At 51.3% G+C, this 18,905-nt stretch overlaps 8 protein-coding genes across 8 annotated transcripts; 7 read left to right on the top strand and 1 right to left on the bottom strand.

Moving 5' to 3' along the window:
- The first annotated feature begins 198 nt into the window (after positions 1 to 198).
- On the top strand, positions 199 to 1,745 carry COCSADRAFT_35815 (uncharacterized protein). Its single transcript, XM_007700214.1, has one exon. It carries the CDS (start codon positions 236 to 238, stop codon positions 1,562 to 1,564), a length of 1,329 nt encoding a protein of 442 aa, XP_007698404.1. The 5' UTR covers positions 199 to 235; the 3' UTR covers positions 1,565 to 1,745.
- Positions 1,746 to 2,002: 257 nt separating this feature from the next.
- On the top strand, positions 2,003 to 6,114 carry COCSADRAFT_114990 (uncharacterized protein). Its single transcript, XM_007700649.1, has 4 exons — positions 2,003 to 2,422; positions 2,505 to 2,674; positions 2,787 to 5,563; positions 5,618 to 6,114. The coding sequence occupies exons 1-4, from the start codon at positions 2,283 to 2,285 to the stop codon at positions 5,876 to 5,878; spliced, it is 3,348 nt and encodes a 1,115-aa protein (XP_007698839.1). The 5' UTR covers positions 2,003 to 2,282; the 3' UTR covers positions 5,879 to 6,114.
- A 506-nt stretch (positions 6,115 to 6,620) lies between these two features.
- Positions 6,621 to 7,465, top strand: COCSADRAFT_309754 (uncharacterized protein). The gene has a single exon (XM_007700648.1). The coding sequence runs from the start codon at positions 6,694 to 6,696 to the stop codon at positions 7,243 to 7,245; it is 552 nt and encodes a 183-aa protein (XP_007698838.1). The 5' UTR covers positions 6,621 to 6,693; the 3' UTR covers positions 7,246 to 7,465.
- On the top strand, positions 7,466 to 9,892 carry COCSADRAFT_309755 (uncharacterized protein). The gene is made up of 3 exons (XM_007700647.1): positions 7,466 to 7,832; positions 7,904 to 9,217; positions 9,334 to 9,892. The coding sequence occupies exons 1-3, from the start codon at positions 7,686 to 7,688 to the stop codon at positions 9,805 to 9,807; spliced, it is 1,935 nt and encodes a 644-aa protein (XP_007698837.1). The 5' UTR covers positions 7,466 to 7,685; the 3' UTR covers positions 9,808 to 9,892.
- On the bottom strand, positions 9,863 to 11,194 carry COCSADRAFT_35812 (uncharacterized protein). Its single transcript, XM_007700213.1, has one exon. The coding sequence runs from the start codon at positions 11,155 to 11,157 to the stop codon at positions 10,114 to 10,116; it is 1,044 nt and encodes a 347-aa protein (XP_007698403.1). The 5' UTR covers positions 11,158 to 11,194; the 3' UTR covers positions 9,863 to 10,113.
- A 134-nt stretch (positions 11,195 to 11,328) lies between these two features.
- COCSADRAFT_35811 (uncharacterized protein) lies at positions 11,329 to 13,303 on the top strand. Its single transcript, XM_007700212.1, has 4 exons — positions 11,329 to 11,769; positions 11,817 to 12,866; positions 12,914 to 13,191; positions 13,249 to 13,303. The coding sequence occupies exons 1-3, from the start codon at positions 11,577 to 11,579 to the stop codon at positions 13,132 to 13,134; spliced, it is 1,464 nt and encodes a 487-aa protein (XP_007698402.1). The 5' UTR covers positions 11,329 to 11,576; the 3' UTR covers positions 13,135 to 13,191; positions 13,249 to 13,303.
- A 2,011-nt stretch (positions 13,304 to 15,314) lies between these two features.
- Positions 15,315 to 15,851, top strand: COCSADRAFT_45714 (uncharacterized protein; the record flags this gene model as incomplete). Its single annotated transcript, XM_007700258.1, has 2 exons — positions 15,315 to 15,696; positions 15,751 to 15,851. Coding segments are annotated over 2 exons (483 nt in total), but the record flags the coding sequence as incomplete, so codon positions are not given.
- A 1,791-nt stretch (positions 15,852 to 17,642) lies between these two features.
- COCSADRAFT_170251 (uncharacterized protein) lies at positions 17,643 to 18,672 on the top strand (the record flags this gene model as incomplete). Its single annotated transcript, XM_007700646.1, has 3 exons — positions 17,643 to 17,754; positions 17,805 to 18,262; positions 18,313 to 18,672. The coding sequence occupies 3 exons, from the start codon at positions 17,643 to 17,645 to the stop codon at positions 18,670 to 18,672; spliced, it is 930 nt and encodes a 309-aa protein (XP_007698836.1).
- Between the last annotated feature and the right edge of the window lie 233 nt (positions 18,673 to 18,905).

The raw sequence follows: 18,905 nt of genomic DNA, 5'->3' as shown, positions 1-18,905 counted from the left end.
CTAGCGGATAGTAGGCAAACTCTGAATGAACACCTTACACTTCCATCAAAAGCAGGCCCGGGGAACGGCCAGCATGTGTTGAAACCTAACAAAGACTAGAGCGACACCCAAGGCAACGGCTTTGGACCGCGCAGCCAGGGTCACTTTGCTCTTGAGGGCCGTGCGCTGGCAACACTAGCCTCCTGGTACACGATGGTGAGTACATTGACCGACGCACAACCCTACCACACCCTCCATGGATATATCTGCGCTAGTGAATCATGATGGAGACGCAACGGTGCTACCGCGCCGTTCGCTCTCCATCCCCCATTCCACCGCGACCTCTTCTCCCGTCACTTTCGCTGCAAAGATACCTTCGCCGCCGCCTAAAACCAAGTTCAAGCAGATGTCGCTCAAGCGCAAACGCCACGACCCAAAGCCAATATGGGCTTATCGCGAGGGTGAGGAGCTTCCCCCCGAACTGAAGCATCTCCAAGAGCAGCAGCGCCAGCAGTCGCGTCCGCCGCCGACTGTCGCTCAACCCCAGCCGCACGCGCAGCCTCCGCCCCAGGCTCACCCTCAGCCGCGAGCCCAACTGTCGCCAATGGCTGAGCGAGACGGACATCCATCAGCAGAAAAAGGCGCTCCTCCCCCAGGGGCAGCGGTGCGCGAACTCTCTGGCTTCGAGCGACCCATCTCCAACGACGCACAAATCTACGATGACGTGTCACGCAACGTATGCGATTTTATATGGAACACGGCCGTCAACAATGAAGTTGTGCGGAGCGCGATCGCAGATCCAAAAGTGCAGCTGGAAGTGGAAGCGCGCTGGGGTCAGATCATAGACAAGCAGACGGACCAGCGACTGCGTGGGTTTTGGCGCACAGAGACGGTTTTGAATACCGATGTTTTGGAAGTCAAGTTTGAGAGTACCATGACGGCGCAACAACACAAGCGCATGAACCTGTTTCTAAACGCTCAGGTTCAACAATCAAAGGCTCCAGGAGCCCCACGACCTCCCATCGATTACCGGCACACCTACGAGACGGACATGTTCTACGAACTAGACCAGCAAGGCTTCAGCTCTTTGAATCCCATTGTTCAGCGTTTGATAAGCACAGCTGGTGGCCGACAGCGTGTTCGTGTGACGCGCGACAAAAACACGGGCGAGTTCTTGCGTGCGATTATAAAGCACAGGCTAGGCAACCTCGAAGTCAGCTCTCCAAAGACCGAGTGGGACTACCGCATTGGCATCAACTTGGAGATCGACTTCCCAGGTCCTATAGAAAGTCTCACACCTGCTGTGGAGGGTGGAAAGACGGCCGAGGGTATGCACCGGCAAAAGGATCGCATGTCATACTCGTGGCTAGGTGCTTATCAGGTTGATCTAACACAGGTTTCTCAAGGGCCCAGCAAGAACCACGAACTGGAGCTGGAACTAGACTCTGGCGTGCTCATAGCAGAAGCAGACAAGGTGAGACGAAAGGAGCCCACCAAATTCGAGAGCCTGATCAACGGGATGATGAACAACCTGCGGGTGTTGTCGCGTGAGATTACGGTTTCTGGTCCTGGTCCTACTGCATAGGGGTATGGACGAGTGTATGGCTGTACTGTAATACTATTGTTGTTCGTATACGGCGTTTGGAAGGTTCAACGCGAAACAGCAAATTCGGGATCAGCATCGTCAGGAGTTTGTGTTTCCAAAATAAGATACCCGATTCCTCACTATTTACATCGCATCATATGGCTACTTACTTGCTCTTTCACTCTGTGCCTGTGATTAATATTCAGGGGCAAGGATGCAGCTTTACTAGCTATGCCGGCTGTGCCAGTTCCGTGTTACTTGCAAAAGTATTATTCCTAATGATCAAACAAACTCCTTTTCTGTGCAGAGTCACACATCGCAAGTGAGGTGCACGCCATGGATCTTATCGTGGGAGTGATGTGCAAGCTAGCGTATTATGTCATGTTGAAGTGGACCAGGGTCGCCGCTTCCGAAACTCACGAGCTGTGTTTAGACCATCACGTACACGGTTCCCCGAACTCACCACCACGGCGCCTCGCCATCCCCATCAATCTCTCCTCAATCTCACATCTTTGTCCCTCATTCACTGCAGCGGTCACGCTAAAGTCCGAAGCATCACGGTTCCCCCGTGTCCTCTGATCGCAGGCAAGCCCGCAGGCGCCACTGCGCAGCTCCATCGCCTTCTACCTATTTCCGCAACAGCTCCTTCTCTCCTCAACACCGCGGGCAACCGTTTCACAACACCGAAACACGTATTATCCTCGCTCAGCACAACACAATGGTTGGCCTTACATCTGCCGCCGGCGTTGTTGGCTTCCTCTCCGAACCGGATCCCGCCCTGCGCTCATTCGCCCTCCAGCGGCTGAACGAGGAGATCGACCTGTTATGGCCAGAAGTCGCGGGCTCCGTCAGTCAAATGTAAGAAGCTCAGATACATACTTCACACATTACTTGGGTAATTCCCGTTATCGTACAGCTACTGATATGGATGCCGTCATAGTGAGGCCCTCTACGAAGATGAATCGTTTCCCGAGCGCGAGCTTGCGGCCCTGGTAGCAGCAAAGGTATACTACCAGCTGCAAGAGTACAATGAGAGCATGGTCTTCGCGCTGGGTGCGGGCAAGCTCTTCGACATCCACAAGGCTGCCGAGTTCGAGGAGACAATACTAGGTAGGATACCGCAGTCCTTTATGCCTATCTTCACATCTAGACCCTTTCCCTTCCTGTTGAGGCATTGAGCTCGTTATCATTTGGAGAGCATATTCTGATTTGCTTTTTATAGCGAAATGCTTAGATACGTACATCGCGCTCTCAGTCATGCACAACCCGCCGACACCGGTGAGCAAGGCAAGCCAGGCCCCTCCACAACTGAGCACATCGTTTTCGGGAAGCGCTGCTGGCGGTGCCAGCACTTCAGCTAGCCTGGCATCGCCGATAACACCCTTCTCCCAGTCCGCGTTACCATCAAAGTCGCTCCTTTCCAGGGAGGACTCGTCTACATTCGACCCCACTGTCCCTGGTGGAGGCAATGCTGGCGTCCCTGGAGCACACCCTACTCCGATGGTGCTGCAGCGGAATGTGCAGAAGAACCTCCACAGCACCGTAAGGAGGATATTCGAGAGCTGCTACGAGAGTGGCAACTATAAGCAGGTTGTCGGGATCGCCATTGAGGCTCGGAATCTTGAGGTATTGCGCGAAGCTATTGTGCGCGCAAGCCAAGAGGGAAAGAAGCAAGGAAAGAAGCCCGCACAACCGTCTGCACAGAGCGAGGATTTGATGGAATATGTTCTCGACATTTGCATGAATGTGGTACAAGAGCGTGGCCTGAGAAATGAGATTCTTCGCATGATTCTGGATCTACTCAACGATGACCAGATACCCAACCCTGATTACTTCTCTATCGCCAAATGCGTTGTCTACCTCAACCAGCATGCCCTCGCTTCGAAACTGATTCGCCAGCTCATCGAGCGCGGCGACGACAAGTCACGAGCTATCGCATACCAGATTTCCTTCGACCTTTACGAGAACGGTACACAAGAGTTTTTGAGCAAGGTCATGGAAGAGCTCCCTGCCGAGAAAGAGGAAGAGACTCAGAAGCCCCAATCGACCGAAGCAGGTGAATCAGACTCTCTACTCGCAAATGCCGATACCAGCAATGTCTCGGGCTCCAAAGACTCTGAATCGACCGAGGACCAACTCAAGTCTTTCAACTCTGTCCGCCATATCCTTCGGGGAACAAAGAGCATCGAACTGAACCTCGAGTTCCTGTACAGGAACAACCGCACAGACAAGGCTATCCTGAACAAGGTTCGCGACAGCCTGGAGGCTAGGAACTCCATTTTCCACTCTAGTGTCACCTTTGCAAACGCTTTCATGAATGCAGGCACCACCAACGACACATTCTTCCGCGAGAACTTGGAATGGTTAGGAAAGGCAGTCAACTGGTCAAAGTTCTCGGCGACCGCTGCTTTAGGTGTCATCCACCGTGGCAACATTACTCAAGGACAGAAACTACTCGAGCCATACCTACCCAAGGACAGTGTTTCGTCAGGTTCTCACTACGAACAAGGTGGATCACTGTATGCTCTTGGTTTGATTTACGCCAACCACGGCAGTAACGTTCTTGACTTGCTCCTGAAGCAATTCCAGAATGCGTCTGAGGAGGTCATTCAGCACGGTGGTGCGCTCGGTCTTGGTGTCGCAGGCATGGCTACGGGCTCTGAGGAGATTTTTGAAGCGTTCAAGAACGTACTGTATACCGATTCCGCCATCAACGGTGAGGCAGTTGGTCTCTCCATGGGTCTTGTCATGCTCGGCACAGGCAACATCAAGGCACTTGAGGACATGATTCAGTATGCACACGACACACAGCACGAGAAGATTGTCCGAGGTTTGGCCATGGGTATGGCACTCATCATGTATGGCCGACAAGAGGCTGCTGATGAGCTCATCAACGGTCTCCTCGATGACCCAGACCCAACTCTACGCTACGGAGGAATCATGACCATTGCGTTGGCATACTGCGGTACGGGTAGCAACAAGGCTGTCCGAAGGCTGTTGCACGTTGCGGTCAGTGACGTGAGCGATGATGTACGACGTGTAGCAGTCATGAGCTTGGGCTTCATCCTATTCCGGAAGCCAGGCAGCGTTCCTCGTATGGTTGAACTCCTCGCCGAGTCGTACAACCCCCATGTCCGTTATGGAGCGACAATGGCTCTCGGTATCGCTTGTGCCGGAACCGGACTCCCTGAGGCCGTTGACTTGCTCGAGCCTATGATGAAGGACTCTACCGATTTCGTTCGTCAAGGTGCCTTGATCTCGCTGTCCATGATCATGGTGCAGCAAAACGAGGCCATGAACCCCAAGGTAGCATCAATCCGCAAGCAGTTGGCCAAGGTCATTGGCGACCGTCATGAAGACGCCATGGCCAAGTTCGGCTGTGCTCTTGCTCTTGGTATCATTGATGCTGGAGGCCGAAACTGCACAATTGGTCTGCAAACTCCGACGGGTAATCTGAACATGACTGCCATTGTTGGTATGGCTGTGTTCACTCAGTACTGGTACTGGTTCCCTTTGACGCACTTCTTGTCTCTCAGCTTCACGCCTACTGCCGTCATTGGCCTGGACCAGGAGCTTGAGATCCCATCGTTCAAGTTCCACAGCAACACACGGCCGAGCATGTTTGACTACCCGCCTGATGCTGAAGTCAAGGCAGAGGAGGCGCCAGAGAAGATCAAGACAGCAGTCTTGTCAACCACAGCCCAAGACAAGCGACGACGGATGGTCAAGGAGCGCCAAAAGCGAAGAGAAAGCATGGATGTCGACCATACTCCTGCCACACCCAAGCCATCGGGTGACGACGACAAGATGGATGTTGATGAGGACTCGAAGAAGGAAGAGGGAGACAAGGCCGAGGGAGCGCAGGCCGCAGAGTCATTGTCGAAGAAGAAGGCAGAGAAGGAAAAGGTGGGCTACGAGCTGGAGAACATGTCGCGTGTGCTGCCGCCACAAATTAAGTACATTAGCTTCCCAAGCGAGCGATATGTACCAGTAAAGAAGGTGAGTGGCGTACAAGCCGTACTCGATCAGGTAGCCAAGCTAACACATGAGCAGCCAACTCTTGGTGTGATTCTTCTTACAGATACCAAGCCTTCGGAACCAAAGACGCTCCTTGAGCTCAAGGTAAAGAAGGCTGTACCTGCACCTGCCCCTGGAGCATCAGGATCATCTGGCGAACAAGCACCAGAAGGCGTATCAGTAACAACAGCTGCAGCGCCGGTCAATGACAACATGGTCTACGAGGGCGAGGCGGAGGCGTCAACTCCGAGCGAGTTTGTCTACGAATCGGACACTAATCCAGATGATGATGAGTAGGCGACTAGGGCAAGGATAGACGAGTAGCGTGTTTGTGGAAGATGGGCGCTTATCGATGGGGTGCGTGGGATTGGAGGAGAGCAGGGTTTGTATTCATGACGGGCTGCAGGGAGGCTTGTAGAGTCACCTTTCCCCAAAGCCTCGTAGTTTAGATGCAGGATACATGTATAATATCCACAAGGTTGTTCTATCTAAGTGTGATGTGTGTGGTTGGACGTGTCTCATGTTCATAGATGGCATGCAAGCTGGTAGGACTAGTGGCTTCTAGAATTAACCCGAGATCCTGGATGGTGTAATTCGTTGCAAAGTGCAGTAGGTACAGGTGACCACACGACAAGCAGATCTTCGGCACCTTAGGCGTGTCTAATGGTACGACCGGGGGTATAAACTTGACCGTTATGGTGGGGCACCAATATGCGTATATTCGTACTGTAGGCGCGGTGGCAACGGGAGTGGATACTGGCATGAAGCGGCAGTTACACATGCATCGAGTAGATACGAATGCAATTTCGTCACAGAAGCGAGGTATTTGCTCATGGATGCCCAGTAAGATTTTGTGTAACAGAGGTTCTGAATACAAATAGTATACATGTGTGTATACATGTGTGTATACAAGTGTACCTACATGGGTCTAGCTTCCCCGGATTCCTCGGACCGCTAGCTCGGGGACTAGAGCCGAAAACGGCTTGACGCAATGCTCTACGTTAGAAACCCATGTTTCCCCATAACAAGTAGCGGCACTCTTGCATCGCGCAATCGGATATGCGCGATGCTCTCTGGCTGCCGTCTCACAAATATGTATATATGTATGTTCCATGCAAGCGACCTTCGGGAATCTCAAAAGGCTGACGAAAGCGCGCGGACGAGCGTGCCGCGTCGAGTATATGGCAAGGGTTGGAAGCGACGAAGGATTGCGGCGTCAAACGCCAGGCAGCCCTAGATCACAGTCGCCTGTGTGGTTGAGTGCCTGTGGTGGACATTTGGCCTTCCTACCATACTACTGTGTAGACCCTCCACCAACACGAGACGCGCCCCATCTCCACCAACGCTTTTCGCCCTATGCAGTCAGAAACCGGGCTTTCTTTCCTTCTTCCCAACGGGCAGCCAGGGCTCCTTCTCCTCCTGTTCACACGCATCATCATCATCATCCATCCCCAATCCACATGTTGTTGCCCGTTCCTCATTTACCCACGAAACACCCAATCATAGCCGCTCTGCGCCTACGGGTCACCTCGAAGCGACGCTGCATCTGTACAAATACCCGGTCATCATGCGGGCGCAGCCCCGCGGAAACTCAACCAATCCACCCCCTTGCGTTGTACGACCAAGCTGCTATTACCCAGTTCCCACCTTGCCTGGAAATCTGACATGTCTCAGTGGGTGGATTGGCCTTTTTCTTCATGGGGCCCGCTGGCGAAGCATATATTCCAAGTCTTAGATATGGATCGCATGGGGGCTTGATTAAATTAAATTGACCCCTCCATTCCCTCCGCCGCCTTGCCGTAGTATGCAAAACTCCACTTTAGTTAGCCACCCACGCCGCAGCCACTTCTTTCTCCGCGCGTGTTCCTGGCTTGTTTTATGGTGCTGGAGGTAGGTCAGTTGGTGGGATTGATGTGCAGGCCGATGCCCACACCCGTCGCTAACTGTTTCCTCGGGGCACACCATCACCAACGGGGCGGGCTTTCACTTTCCCTTCTCTCTCTGTGTATGCCACACCTTTTTTTTTGCTCCAACAATTACGTTCTCTCGTTTTTTCTCTTCTCCCCCGGTGCTGACCCCGCTGTGGGATTAGTAGTCGGGCAACATGGAGCATATTCACAAGCGGGATGTGCATACTTCGCATACGGAGCGTAGTAGTAGCACCGTGGAGATTCGGCAGGTTCAGAACGTTGCTTTTGCCGATGCTACGGCGAAGGCTAATGTTAGGCCGTGGACAAAGGCTATGTTCAAGGTTGGTTTTTGACACAAAGCTATTCTTTTCTATTGTACATTGTACTTTGCCTTGCTAACTTATGACATTAGTTGTACTTTTGCCTCTTCATCGCCACGCTTAACTCTTGCATCAACGGGTACGATGGATCGCTCATGGGTGCAATCAACAGCTATCACCAGTACCGCTCCTATTTTGGTTTCAATATCGATGAGGGTACGCCGACTACTGGAATCGTCTATGCCATTTATACGATTGGTAACCTTGTCGGCTCGTTTGTAGCGGGCCCAGCTACGGATTTCCGAGGACGAAAATGGGGGATGTTTATTGGCACTTCGATTATCATTGTCGGTGCTTGTATCCAAGCAACATGTGTCAACCTCGGTGGCTTCATGGGCGGTCGTTTCATTCTGGGCTTCGGTGTCGCCATCACATCGACTGCCGGTCCAGCATATGTATCTGAAATGGCCCATCCTTCCTACCGCGGCGTCTGCACCGGCATCTTCAACACATTCTGGTACGTCGGCGGTATCCCCGGATCCTTCGTTCCCTACGGCACAAGCAACATCCCCGGCACGCAATCCTGGCGCATCCCCGTGTGGCTCCAACTCATCTTCGCGGGCATCGTCTTCTGCTGTTCACCATTTCTGCCGGAAACCCCTCGCTGGCTCATCGCCAACGACCGGCACGAGGAAGCCCTAAACACAATGGCGCGGCTGCACGGCGAAGGCGACCGCGACTCGCCCATCGTCAAGCTCGAATACAAAGAAATGGTCGAAGATATCAGCGTCACGGGCTCCGATAAGCGCTGGTGGGACTACCGCGAACTCTTCAACTCACGCGAGGCCCGCTACAGAACCATGCTCATCCTCGCCATGGCCTTCTTCGGCCAGTGGTCCGGCAACGGGCCCGTCTCCTACTACTACCCTACCATGCTGCAAGGCGCCGGCATAAACAACAATCACACCCGTCTCCTCTACAACGGCATGCAAAACGTTGTTTCATTCAGCGGCGCCATTTTCGGTGCCATCTACACGGATTCCTGGGGCAGAAGACCCCAGTTGCTTGTCTCGACGGCGATGCTCGTCTTCATCTTCGCAATCGTGTGTGCGCTTGTTGCGACGAACTTGAAGACGGGGCCGGATGGGCAACCGGTTTACCTAGGGAATAATCGGACGCCTGAAATTAAGCGACCTGGTCAGGCGAAGGCGGTTATTGCGTTTGTCTTTATCTGTGGGTTCGTGTATAGTGTTGGTTACACACCATTACAACAATTGTACCCTGTAGAGTGTCTACGGTACGAGTCTCGGGCAAAGGGTATGGCATTTTATAACTTTTGGGTTAACATTGCGAATTTTTACAACACGTTTGTGACGGGAATTGCGTTTTCGGGGGCAGGTTGGAAGGTATGTTTTTTTCTCTCTCTTCCCCTTTCTCCCTCTTCACTTCCTCTCTTCTCATCCCTCACTTCCCCAAACAATATTTGTTGAGTCGTTTACTAACCGTACGGGGCGATTAAAAGTACTACCTCCTCTTCATCTTCTGGGACATATTCGAATTCATCTTCATCTACTTCTTCTTCGTCGAAACACGGCGCCGCACCCTCGAGGAAATCAGCGACATCTTCAACGCTAAGAAACCCGTCAAACACTCCCTTAACAAAACTAGCATCCTCGTTCATGCAAACGGCCGCGGAGTTACCGAGATGGTGGATAAGGAGGAAATAGTCGTCGAGCGCGATTTTGCGAATAGTGCGTTTGTACGCCCGGGGCAGGGGGCCGCACGGCCTAGGGATAGCGGGGCAAGTGAGGGGAAGCTGATTTGGAGGGATGAGCTGAGGGATAAGGTTATGGATGTCGGGAGGGGCAGTGCAGAGAGCGATATGGCGAGGGAGGAGGCGCGGTATGCTGGGGGTGGGTTTGCGGGGAATGCATGGAGGGAAGAGAGGGAACCGTGGTATGCGTCTTCGCCCATGTCTTCGCCGAGGAGTCCATAACGAGCGTGAATCGATTTCGCTTTTCGTTTCTTTCTTCTTTTATATACCAGGGTGGGCTGGATTCGTTTGGATCTGTGTACCTTTTTTTTTACATGTAAATATGTATATACATTTTTGTTCTATATTATCACATGATTTATGTCTCTCTCATCTTCTTGAACACGGCTTTGTAGGACTACTACTGCGTTTATCAGCGAAGAATGAACAAGAAATACATTCGGCTAGTCTTCCTTTACTCTTTACACTGTGAGAACCCACAAAACTCCACGCAATGCATCCCTTCTACAATAAGGGGGGTATCACACATCAATCCATATCTTCTAGATCACCCTCTGCAGCCTTAGGTACCTGCTCCTCGCTAACCATAATACCCACCATGCACTCGCCAAGCATGTTCTCCCAATTAACCCACGGATGCACCTCCATGAACAACTTCGTCCCGTCTTTACCCGCCGCGCGACGAAGCTCGCCTTCTCCACCGGGATGAAACGGGAGATAGGGCGAGATGTTGTACACCTTTCCCTGATAGCTCGACCATGCATCTTTGCCCTTGCGCCCATTCTTCTCCTTCAGCATGGCCGGTGTAACGCGAATCATGGAGTCGACGCCAGACAGGTTTTTGCCGGATTTCTGCAGGTGGGCCCAGTCGAGCGGCGAGTGACCTGGCGACAGGAGCACTTTGCCCCGTGCGTTTGGTGTCTTGATGGCGGGGCCTGCGCTTGGTGGGACTCCGAGACCTCCGTTTGAGGTGGGCGGGCCTCGATTCGGGAGCGGTCCGCGGTTCGGAAGAGGACCGGTGGTGGGTACGCGCATAGATTGTGAGGACGTGGAGCTGGGGAGGGGACGTAGACTCGAGGCTGCGACTCTCGGTGGCGGCATGAGAGACGTAGTGGGTTTGGGAGGTGGCGCCATAAGGGTCGGCTTTTGAGGTGGAGGCATGGCAAATTGAGGAGGCGCTTGAGAGGCTCTTTGTGCCGAGTTCATAGCTGGAAATGAAGGCGGTGGCAGATTGTCTTCCTCCTCCTCATCCGAACTGTCGTGCTCGTTGAGCGTGAAGGAGGGCACAGGAGGCGCATTATTGTCTGATTTCGGCATAGCTTTTGGCGTAGACTCGAGCGATGGGCTTTTGTCAATCCCATCAACTGCCTCATGGTTCGATGGGGACTTGAGCTCTATGCGCTCCTCCCTGGCCGGGGTGGGGTCTTCTTTGTTGCCATTCTGCGACTTATCAGGTATCGTGCTCGTTCCTGGTCGGCTGAGGCGAGTGATAAAGGCAAGCCATGTCGAGGGTGGGCGCTGGTAAACAAGGAAAGAAAGCGACAGGGCGAAAATGGAGAGGGCAACGAGCATATCTTTGATGTAAAGAGCGAAGGGGTGACTCGGCCCCGGAGAATTAGGAAGAAGAGAGCCAGCGCCGAGGCTTCATGCGCATTCAGGGTTTGTAGGGCTGAACGAGATTGCGCTAACCGCCGATGACTTCACGCGCCGCATGATGACAGCAATCGGAACAATCCATGTCAAAGGGAAAGTACCTTTTTTTCTGTGGGCACAGTGAAGACGATCGCACCGGGAAACTACATAAAAATCTCTCGCCGCCTGCTTCTTGCCATTCAAACCACATGTTTGCAATTATCTGACCCACTCAACGCGCTACTCTACTGTTCTACAATTAAACCCACGCCTGCCCCACCATCCCTCCATTGACTGCTATCAGAAGCCGCGACCGGACGCTGCAATTCACCCTGAGGCTCTAATCCCGGCGCAACGCAATGGCGGCCGAACCAGCAACCCTGCCCGAGGGCATCTTCTCCCTCTTAGACACGGATCTGTACAAACTGACTATGCAATGTTGCATATTGAAGTTCTTCCCTGATGTCGCAGTCACATATGGTTTCACCAACCGCACGCCAGACAAGAAACTCAGTCGGGCAGCCTTCAAATGGCTGCAGGCCCAAGTAAATAGTTTGTATAGGTGCTTCCATAGCCATGCGCGTGCTAACCCTTCGTAGAGCTTGAGAATGTGTCCGTTTCCGATGAAGAACTCAAATTTTTGAAAGATAGCTGTCCCTACCTAAACGCGCAATACCTGCACTTCCTCTCTACCTTTCGCCTGAAACCTTCGAAACAGCTTAGACTATCCTTTACCCCCGTAAATGACACCAGCTCGGACAGCGATTATGGCGACTTCCATATTCACACTGAAGGCCTATGGCTCGACACCATCCTGTACGAGATTCCGCTACTGGCGCTTGTGAGCGAGGCATACTTCAAATTTGTCGAAACAGACTGGAACCACGACGGCCAAGTCGAGAAGGCATACCAGAAGGGGAAGGCACTGCTAGAAGGAGGCTGCATATTTTCAGAGTTTGGCTCGAGGAGGCGGCGAGACTATCACACCCAAGACCTGGTACTGCAGGGTTTGCGCCGGGCAGCTGACGAGGGTGCCAAACTAGGGTGGAAGGGTAAACTTTCGGGGACCAGCAATGTTCATTTCGCCATGAAACACGGACTCGTCCCTATCGGCACTGTTGCGCACGAGTGGTTCATGGGCGTGGCTGCCATCACGAACAACTACGAGAAAGCAAATGAGATTGCTCTCGAGTATTGGACTGCCACTTTCGGAGCTGGTGTGTTGAGCATTGCGCTTACAGATACGTTTGGTACACCAGCGTTCCTGAGGGCTTTTAAGGAGCACATCCCTCGAATTACCACGGCGGTTCCAGGAGGCAGCACGACACTGGCGTCATCAGAGAACACAACAACAAGCGATGCGGTGGAAACCTTGGCTTCGACAAACCCACCTGTCCAGGCACCATACGATGGAGATGCGGCCTCGGAGAAAACATATGCTCAAGTATTCAACGGCGTGCGCCAAGACTCTGGCGATCCCTTAGAATTCATCAAGATGATGCGTGACTTTTACGACAAAGAAGGTATCAAAGATAAGAAGACGATTGTCTTTTCAGACTCTCTCAACCTCGAACTCTGTTTCAAGTACAAAGCAGCAGCAGAGGAGCAAGGGTTCCAGCCAACTTTTGGCGTAGGCACATTCTTGACGAGTAAGTATTTGAGCCATGGAAGCTGGATACATGACTAACTAGAACAGATGATTTTGTCGAAATATCCACAGGGAAGAAGTCTGTACCCCTGAATATCGTTATCAAGATTGCGTCTGCGCAGGGCCGTCATGCTGTGAAGATTAGCGACAACATTGGCAAGAATACGGGAGACCAGGCAACGGTGCATGAGGTCAAGCAGCGTCTTGGATACCAAGAGAAGTCGTGGGTTGGCGGTGATGAGCGGACGCGATGGGGGAGTGCAAAGTAAGGAGACGACTAGTGCTATTGGGTAAAGTTAGCGGTTCTACTAGGTGGTTTGACAAATGTAAGCGGTCAACCCGTGGAGTACATGACTAGGGTCTTGGTTAATATTCAGTCTTAGTTGTTATAGAGAAAGACTTTGAGGAAAGATCGCAGTTGGCCAGGAGCACACAGACTTAACGTTTTGTGAAACACTCGCAAGACATACCGCAAAGGTCTGCATTCAGACGTTATTATTTGTTGTGTATTCGCTAAAGGGATTTGCCTAGTAAGTGGGATTTTGAGTCCAGCCTTCCTGCATGGTCAACCAACCATCTAGACACTACTTATGCCCCCAATACATGTGGTAACACAATCACAAGGCTGAATGGCAATCAAGATAGTAAGAGGTCGTCTATTGGCAAGTGGAATACGAAAGATAAGCCCAGCTTCCGTTTCGGGCACAAAGTTCTATCTCTAGTGCATAATTGCATCAGTAGGAGACTAAACGCCTATCAAGTCTGTAGGTAGATCCGAGGAGTTATCTCATGAGACGGCTGTAGACGTGGATATATAATGTCGTAAGACGCAGCAAAGCTTATTCTATTGAAAGTCCATTTGCACACACACACCTTAGTCAACCTCGATTCTCGTACGCTCAACTTTCGGCCTATTTAACACAATTTTATCTTACCATGGCTAGCATGCCGGAAACGCATTTAACTAGGCCGGTTAATACTTATGCCACAGCAGTTAATGTATTTCGAAGGAAGCGGAACCCTAGATTTGACAACTAACGAGGTCAGTACTCCAATTGTAAAACTTGCAACAATCTACAGTGCGAATGCATTTGCAAACCAAACCCAAGAAAGTAGCTTGTTTGGGCTACATCAGTACCAAGGGCCAGGGGATGCTTCATGGAAACTCCGCCACGTGAGGTCCTACGAATGAAGCGGTGCAGGAATGAGTAGATATGGATTCTTTTCCGCTTAGGAGGACAGGGGGAAAGGATGGTTGTAGTTTTAAGCCAGTTGTTGTCACTCGCTTTATTGCTATAATGAGAACTGAATGAAACGAAATTTCTTTGGATTAGCACTGTGCCTGAATACACACTTTAGAGCATAATATTCTTCTTTTAAGTTTATTACCTACGCATTATGCAGGTTCCAATAGCTACGCCCTACGCTGCGTTCAAAGTCTTGGCACTGGGATTGGGATGAGTTTGTATCGGCGGGTGTGGCACGGAGGTTCAAGCACGGCTACCATGCAGAGTGGCCCGCCAATCAGTCAAAGGCAAAGGATACTACCAGCTATACGTAGATAACCGTTGGAACTTGGTATATATCAAAACTTATATGAGCTACATTCTCATGTCATGTACCTACAGGCCGTTTAGTAGCAAGTAAATCACAACCTTTATTCAATTTCCGCTTTCCTAGATAACAATCCACCAACGACGAAAACCATCACAAACATGAGCCCTGAATCGGACACCAGCGTCATATCCATAGCAATGTCAACAACACAGACTACAGCCTCAGAAGATGGTCCCCAGCCAAATAACCTCTCAGTCCACCATATTGACCAAACAACCCAAGTCGTCTCTCACACCGAGCAAGTACGTCTGAACAACTTACCCCTAATCTCATTAATCCAAATTTACCCACCATTCCAAACAAAAGGCCTACCACCCACCATCAAACACCCAAGAAATTAGCCCCAAGCCCGCAAATAGACAGCAACGCTAATACTCCCGTCTTTCTTATTCCTCCAAGCACTCACCGAAACCATGCTCGTTCCCATGGAAACTCAAGTCTCGAGCGACTTGCAGGTAACGAGACCTTACGATTGGATTCTATGCAACTCTCTTGTTTTAGTGGGCATTGGCTTCGGCCCACTTATTTGAAGGCGCGAGTTGAAAGTGGGTGTTTTGGACGACGTCGATAGCTACGAGGAGTGGGAATGGTTGTAGCGTTGCCGTTTTTCAAAGAGACGTATGAGCCGAAGATGCGTCAGGTTTTCGCCAGGAAATCCCAGCCTCGGCAGCCTTTGGATACAGAAAAGAGAATTGCTTTCTTACATCTCATAAGAGAGGATCTTCAAAGACTGTTCCGCATGCTCGGCACACAACCTATCGTCCAGCTTCTGGCGGCCTACATGGGCCTCTTGTACGGAACCATGCTCCTCTTCCTCTACATGTATCTTCTTATGTGGGACAAGCTATATCGCCAAAGTATCCGAATCGGGAGTCTAAACTACATTTCCGCCGCAATAGGTTATGTCGTCGGTGTCAGTGTCGCGGGGTACCTCAACGACTGGACCTACGCCAAACTCAAAGCTCGCAATGGCGGTGTAGGGAAACACGAGTTTCGTGTTCTGGCTATGGTTTTAGGCACGCTTCTTATGCCTGTTGGACTGGTCTGGTGGGGATGGTCGGGCCAGGCGAAGATGCACTGGATCATGCCGAATGTTGGGTGCTTTATTTTTACTACTGGATGCTATGTTTATGCTAGTTGCGTTTCGCTCTTTTTGATTGACACATATGCCAAGTATTCTGCTTCGGTTTTGTCGACGACTCTGCTTACGCGAAGTTGCGCGGCAGCTTTTTTCTCGCTTTTTGCACCATAAATGTTTGATCTTCTAGGGTTTGGGCTGGCTGCGACAGTACTGGCAGCGGCGTTCACGGTTGTGGGCTTGGCGGCTATTGCTATTCTTTGGTTCCGGGGTGAACGGATCCGAGCTAAGGGCACATACTGTACACTATATCTACGGCGTTTACTTAGACTAGCTAGGATTAGAAGACGTACACATGATATCATGCATTGACGTTTTTCGTTTTTGGCAATTCTTTTTGTGTATCTGGTTAAACTGGTAGCCATGACGTAAGCTGTGGATGTACGTTTTAGGAAAGAGATGGATGCGGGATTGTTTTGTCATACACTTCGCTATTATACCAACATCGACATGTAGATTCCTATGCACTAGTGATCAGTTCGAAATATTCGAGGGCTGCAGACAGAGCCATGTACCTTATTAGCGGTTGTTTCTGGGAATATTTGTTAAATCATACTACTACTTCGAATGTCGCTTTGATCCTTAGATGTGGAAACAATACTGTAGTTATGTGCCCTGAGGTTGGTTTAGACAAACTTGTTCCAATGCCTGCCATAAGCGCATTTCCCAACGCTGGCCAAACATGTGTTGCCACAAAATAGACATTCTTCCACGACATTAACTGTTGTAGATTGTTTCCAAGTTCAGTGCAACAGTGGAAGAGTGTAAACACTGGTGTGCTAGTGTCAATCGGGATAATCAATCCAGTTGTTTAAATCTTCTATTGTGGTACGGGGTTGTCGCATGTTCTAATTGGCCCACGTGTGAAATGTCCTTTGTTCTGGGCGGAAACTTATTTGCAACTAGTGAAAGTGTTTTTACTGAGCTAAGCGGTGTGGATAATCTGCCTATGGAGTCTAGGAATAGTTATCTGGCTTTGTGCCTTTTAGAGTATTGGTGATCCATCCCAAACTACCCAAAAAAGACGGGTTGAAAATAAGCGTACTTTTAGTAGTGAGCCGCTTATAAATATAGACTAGTGAATTCTAGGATAGCATCAAAATGTGTAAGTATACCCATGACACACCTAGTTGGAATGTCTGCCGCACGCCTACATAATCCGTCGTGTGTGCCAACAGGCGGTAGAGGGTGCTTTAAGTGCTAGCCTGCAGTAGTCATGACGCGGAAAGGTAGCGTATTACATGTGTATGTACGTGTGTACGTACATAGTGGCAAGCTGAGCTGCGGGCGCAAGGCTGAGTCTGCTAGTACGTGGAGTAGACCCTGAATAGGCATACGAGGCCAGCCACGGCTGCGTAAGCTCTTGGCTCTATCCAAATCGACAGCAGTGGCGGGGTGGAGCGAGGTGGGGAGAGGTCAAGCCGGTTGTGTACATAGGCATGTACTGTCTAGATATATTGCAAGAGATGTGTAGTGTAATATGTGAAGACTGCGGTTGTTGGAGAGACAAAGTTAGGCAAAGGCCAGTTGGGCCACACATGTACGGTGAGCTGCAGCACAAGCCAATTTTAGAGGGACGAGGCGGGCCAACCGTCAGAGAGGCGCCGCCAATTTGCAGCTGACTGGTGGAATGCCTGACCCAAAGCGGTTAGCGTGAGCGCCTCCTGCATCTGCCCTATCCACCCTTCACGCTCAGCCCCAGAAAACATTCGCGGCCCTGAAACGCATTTATCTTCTGCCTCAAGCCTTTGTCGACGACTGATTCGAGCCTGCGCGCGTTTGACATTTCCCGCCGTCTCCTCTTAGCCACCAGCCCGTCCCACCGCCGTGTGAGGTTTGCTTTGCGCGTCTGCATTTGGCCGTCTCAGGAGTCTCCCACGTCCACCCACACCACACCCGTCCCGTTTCAGAATGAGCGTAAGTTCCCTCTAGCTCTACCCATACCGTGCACTCCATCTCACTCTCTTCTGCAATACTCTTCATTCCGCCCAAACTCTAAACACCAAATTCTCTTTACTGACCATGGCTGCTGCCGACCAACAGTACGGAAACAGAGGCTACGGCCAGATTGGCTCCGCTGGAGGCAACCCTTACGATGCGCGCGACCAGAGTGCCGGCTACGACAACTACGACCGTATGTATCACTGAATCGTATCCATGGCGCTCTCGTCTAATGTCACACAGGCGATGTAGAGATGCAATCCTTCCCTGGTGCCGGTGCTGACCCCAACGCCATTCTCAATGAGTGCCGTGAAGTCGACCGCGCGCTCGACGACCTCGACGGCCAGCTCAACAACCTCGATCGCGTCTTCAGACAATCGCTGGCCCGCCCAGACATGCCCTCTGGCGAGATCAACAACCTTAGCTCTCAAATCATGACGGGCTACCGCGCACTTGTCACTCGCGTCAAAAACATCAAGTCGAAACCTGATTCAGGTCACCCTAGGAACGCCCCTCAAGTTGGCAAGGTCGACCGCAGGCTCAAGGCCACTATCAACAGGTATCAGACGCTCGAGTCAGACTTCCGAAGGGAATCGCAGGCGGCTGCTGAGCGCCAGTACCGCATTGTGCGCCCAGATGCTACCGAGGAAGAAGTTCGCGAGGCTGTTTCAGACCCTGATGCGCCCATCTTCCAGCAGGCTGTATGTTTCTGTACCTCCCCTGCCTGTCACGCAATACTGACGTTTCCCAGCTTATGAACTCCGACCGCCGTGGCCAAGCCTCGTCTACTCTGCGCAACGTCAAGGAGCGACACGAGGCCATTCAAAACATAGAACGTCAAATGGTTGAGCTCGCTCAGCTGTTCCAAGACCTCGACCAAATTGTCCAGGAGCAAGAACCACTTGTCGCCAACATCGAACAAAAGGGCGAAGAGATCAACGATAACGTCAAGGCCGCCAATGTCGAGATTGACGGTGCCATCGACAAGGCTCGCGCCCGCAACCGCAAGAAGTGGTGGTGTGTCCTCATTGTGCTCATCCTCATTATTATTATCGTTATTATTGCTGTCGTGGTTACACAAGTCAACAAGTCGTCTAACCCTCCCAAGTAAGAAAACGACGTGCAATTTGCTGCATCCCGGCGCATACCATGATTATTATACCCATATCCACCCTCTCCTTCATCAGTAGTCTTTTTTTCATAAAAGGCTGGTCCCGTACACCATGTAATACGCCTTTGGTGGATATGCATACATACTCTCACTTTCCCCTTGCTATTCACTGTTTTGGTTAGAAAAATCAGTCTGTTATTGTCTCATTCGCCGCGCTCAGCGGCGACTTTTAT

This window comes from Bipolaris sorokiniana (assembly GCF_000338995.1).
Source record: "Bipolaris sorokiniana ND90Pr unplaced genomic scaffold COCSAscaffold_5, whole genome shotgun sequence".
Taxonomy (NCBI): Eukaryota; Fungi; Ascomycota; class Dothideomycetes; order Pleosporales; family Pleosporaceae; genus Bipolaris; species Bipolaris sorokiniana.
This window is presented reverse-complemented; position numbering and strand designations above follow the sequence as displayed.

Excerpts from the sequence above, each read along its gene's own strand:
- COCSADRAFT_35815 (XM_007700214.1), top strand. The coding sequence starts at position 236 with ATGGATATATCTGCGCTAGTGAATCATGATGGAGACGCAACGGTGCTA.
- COCSADRAFT_114990 (XM_007700649.1), top strand. The coding sequence starts at position 2,283 with ATGGTTGGCCTTACATCTGCCGCCGGCGTTGTTGGCTTCCTCTCCGAA. Across the intron at positions 2,423-2,504 it reads GCGGGCTCCGTCAGTCAAAT|TGAGGCCCTCTACGAAGATG; the intron begins GTAAGAAGCTCA and ends ATGCCGTCATAG. Across the intron at positions 5,564-5,617 it reads GATATGTACCAGTAAAGAAG|CCAACTCTTGGTGTGATTCT; the intron begins GTGAGTGGCGTA and ends ACACATGAGCAG.
- COCSADRAFT_309754 (XM_007700648.1), top strand. The coding sequence starts at position 6,694 with ATGCAAGCGACCTTCGGGAATCTCAAAAGGCTGACGAAAGCGCGCGGA.
- COCSADRAFT_309755 (XM_007700647.1), top strand. The coding sequence starts at position 7,686 with ATGGAGCATATTCACAAGCGGGATGTGCATACTTCGCATACGGAGCGT. Across the intron at positions 7,833-7,903 it reads GGACAAAGGCTATGTTCAAG|TTGTACTTTTGCCTCTTCAT; the intron begins GTTGGTTTTTGA and ends TTATGACATTAG. Across the intron at positions 9,218-9,333 it reads TTTCGGGGGCAGGTTGGAAG|TACTACCTCCTCTTCATCTT; the intron begins GTATGTTTTTTT and ends GGCGATTAAAAG.
- COCSADRAFT_35812 (XM_007700213.1), bottom strand. The coding sequence starts at position 11,157 with ATGCTCGTTGCCCTCTCCATTTTCGCCCTGTCGCTTTCTTTCCTTGTT.
- COCSADRAFT_35811 (XM_007700212.1), top strand. The coding sequence starts at position 11,577 with ATGGCGGCCGAACCAGCAACCCTGCCCGAGGGCATCTTCTCCCTCTTA. Across the intron at positions 11,770-11,816 it reads GCTGCAGGCCCAAGTAAATA|AGCTTGAGAATGTGTCCGTT; the intron begins GTTTGTATAGGT and ends AACCCTTCGTAG. Across the intron at positions 12,867-12,913 it reads CGTAGGCACATTCTTGACGA|ATGATTTTGTCGAAATATCC; the intron begins GTAAGTATTTGA and ends TAACTAGAACAG.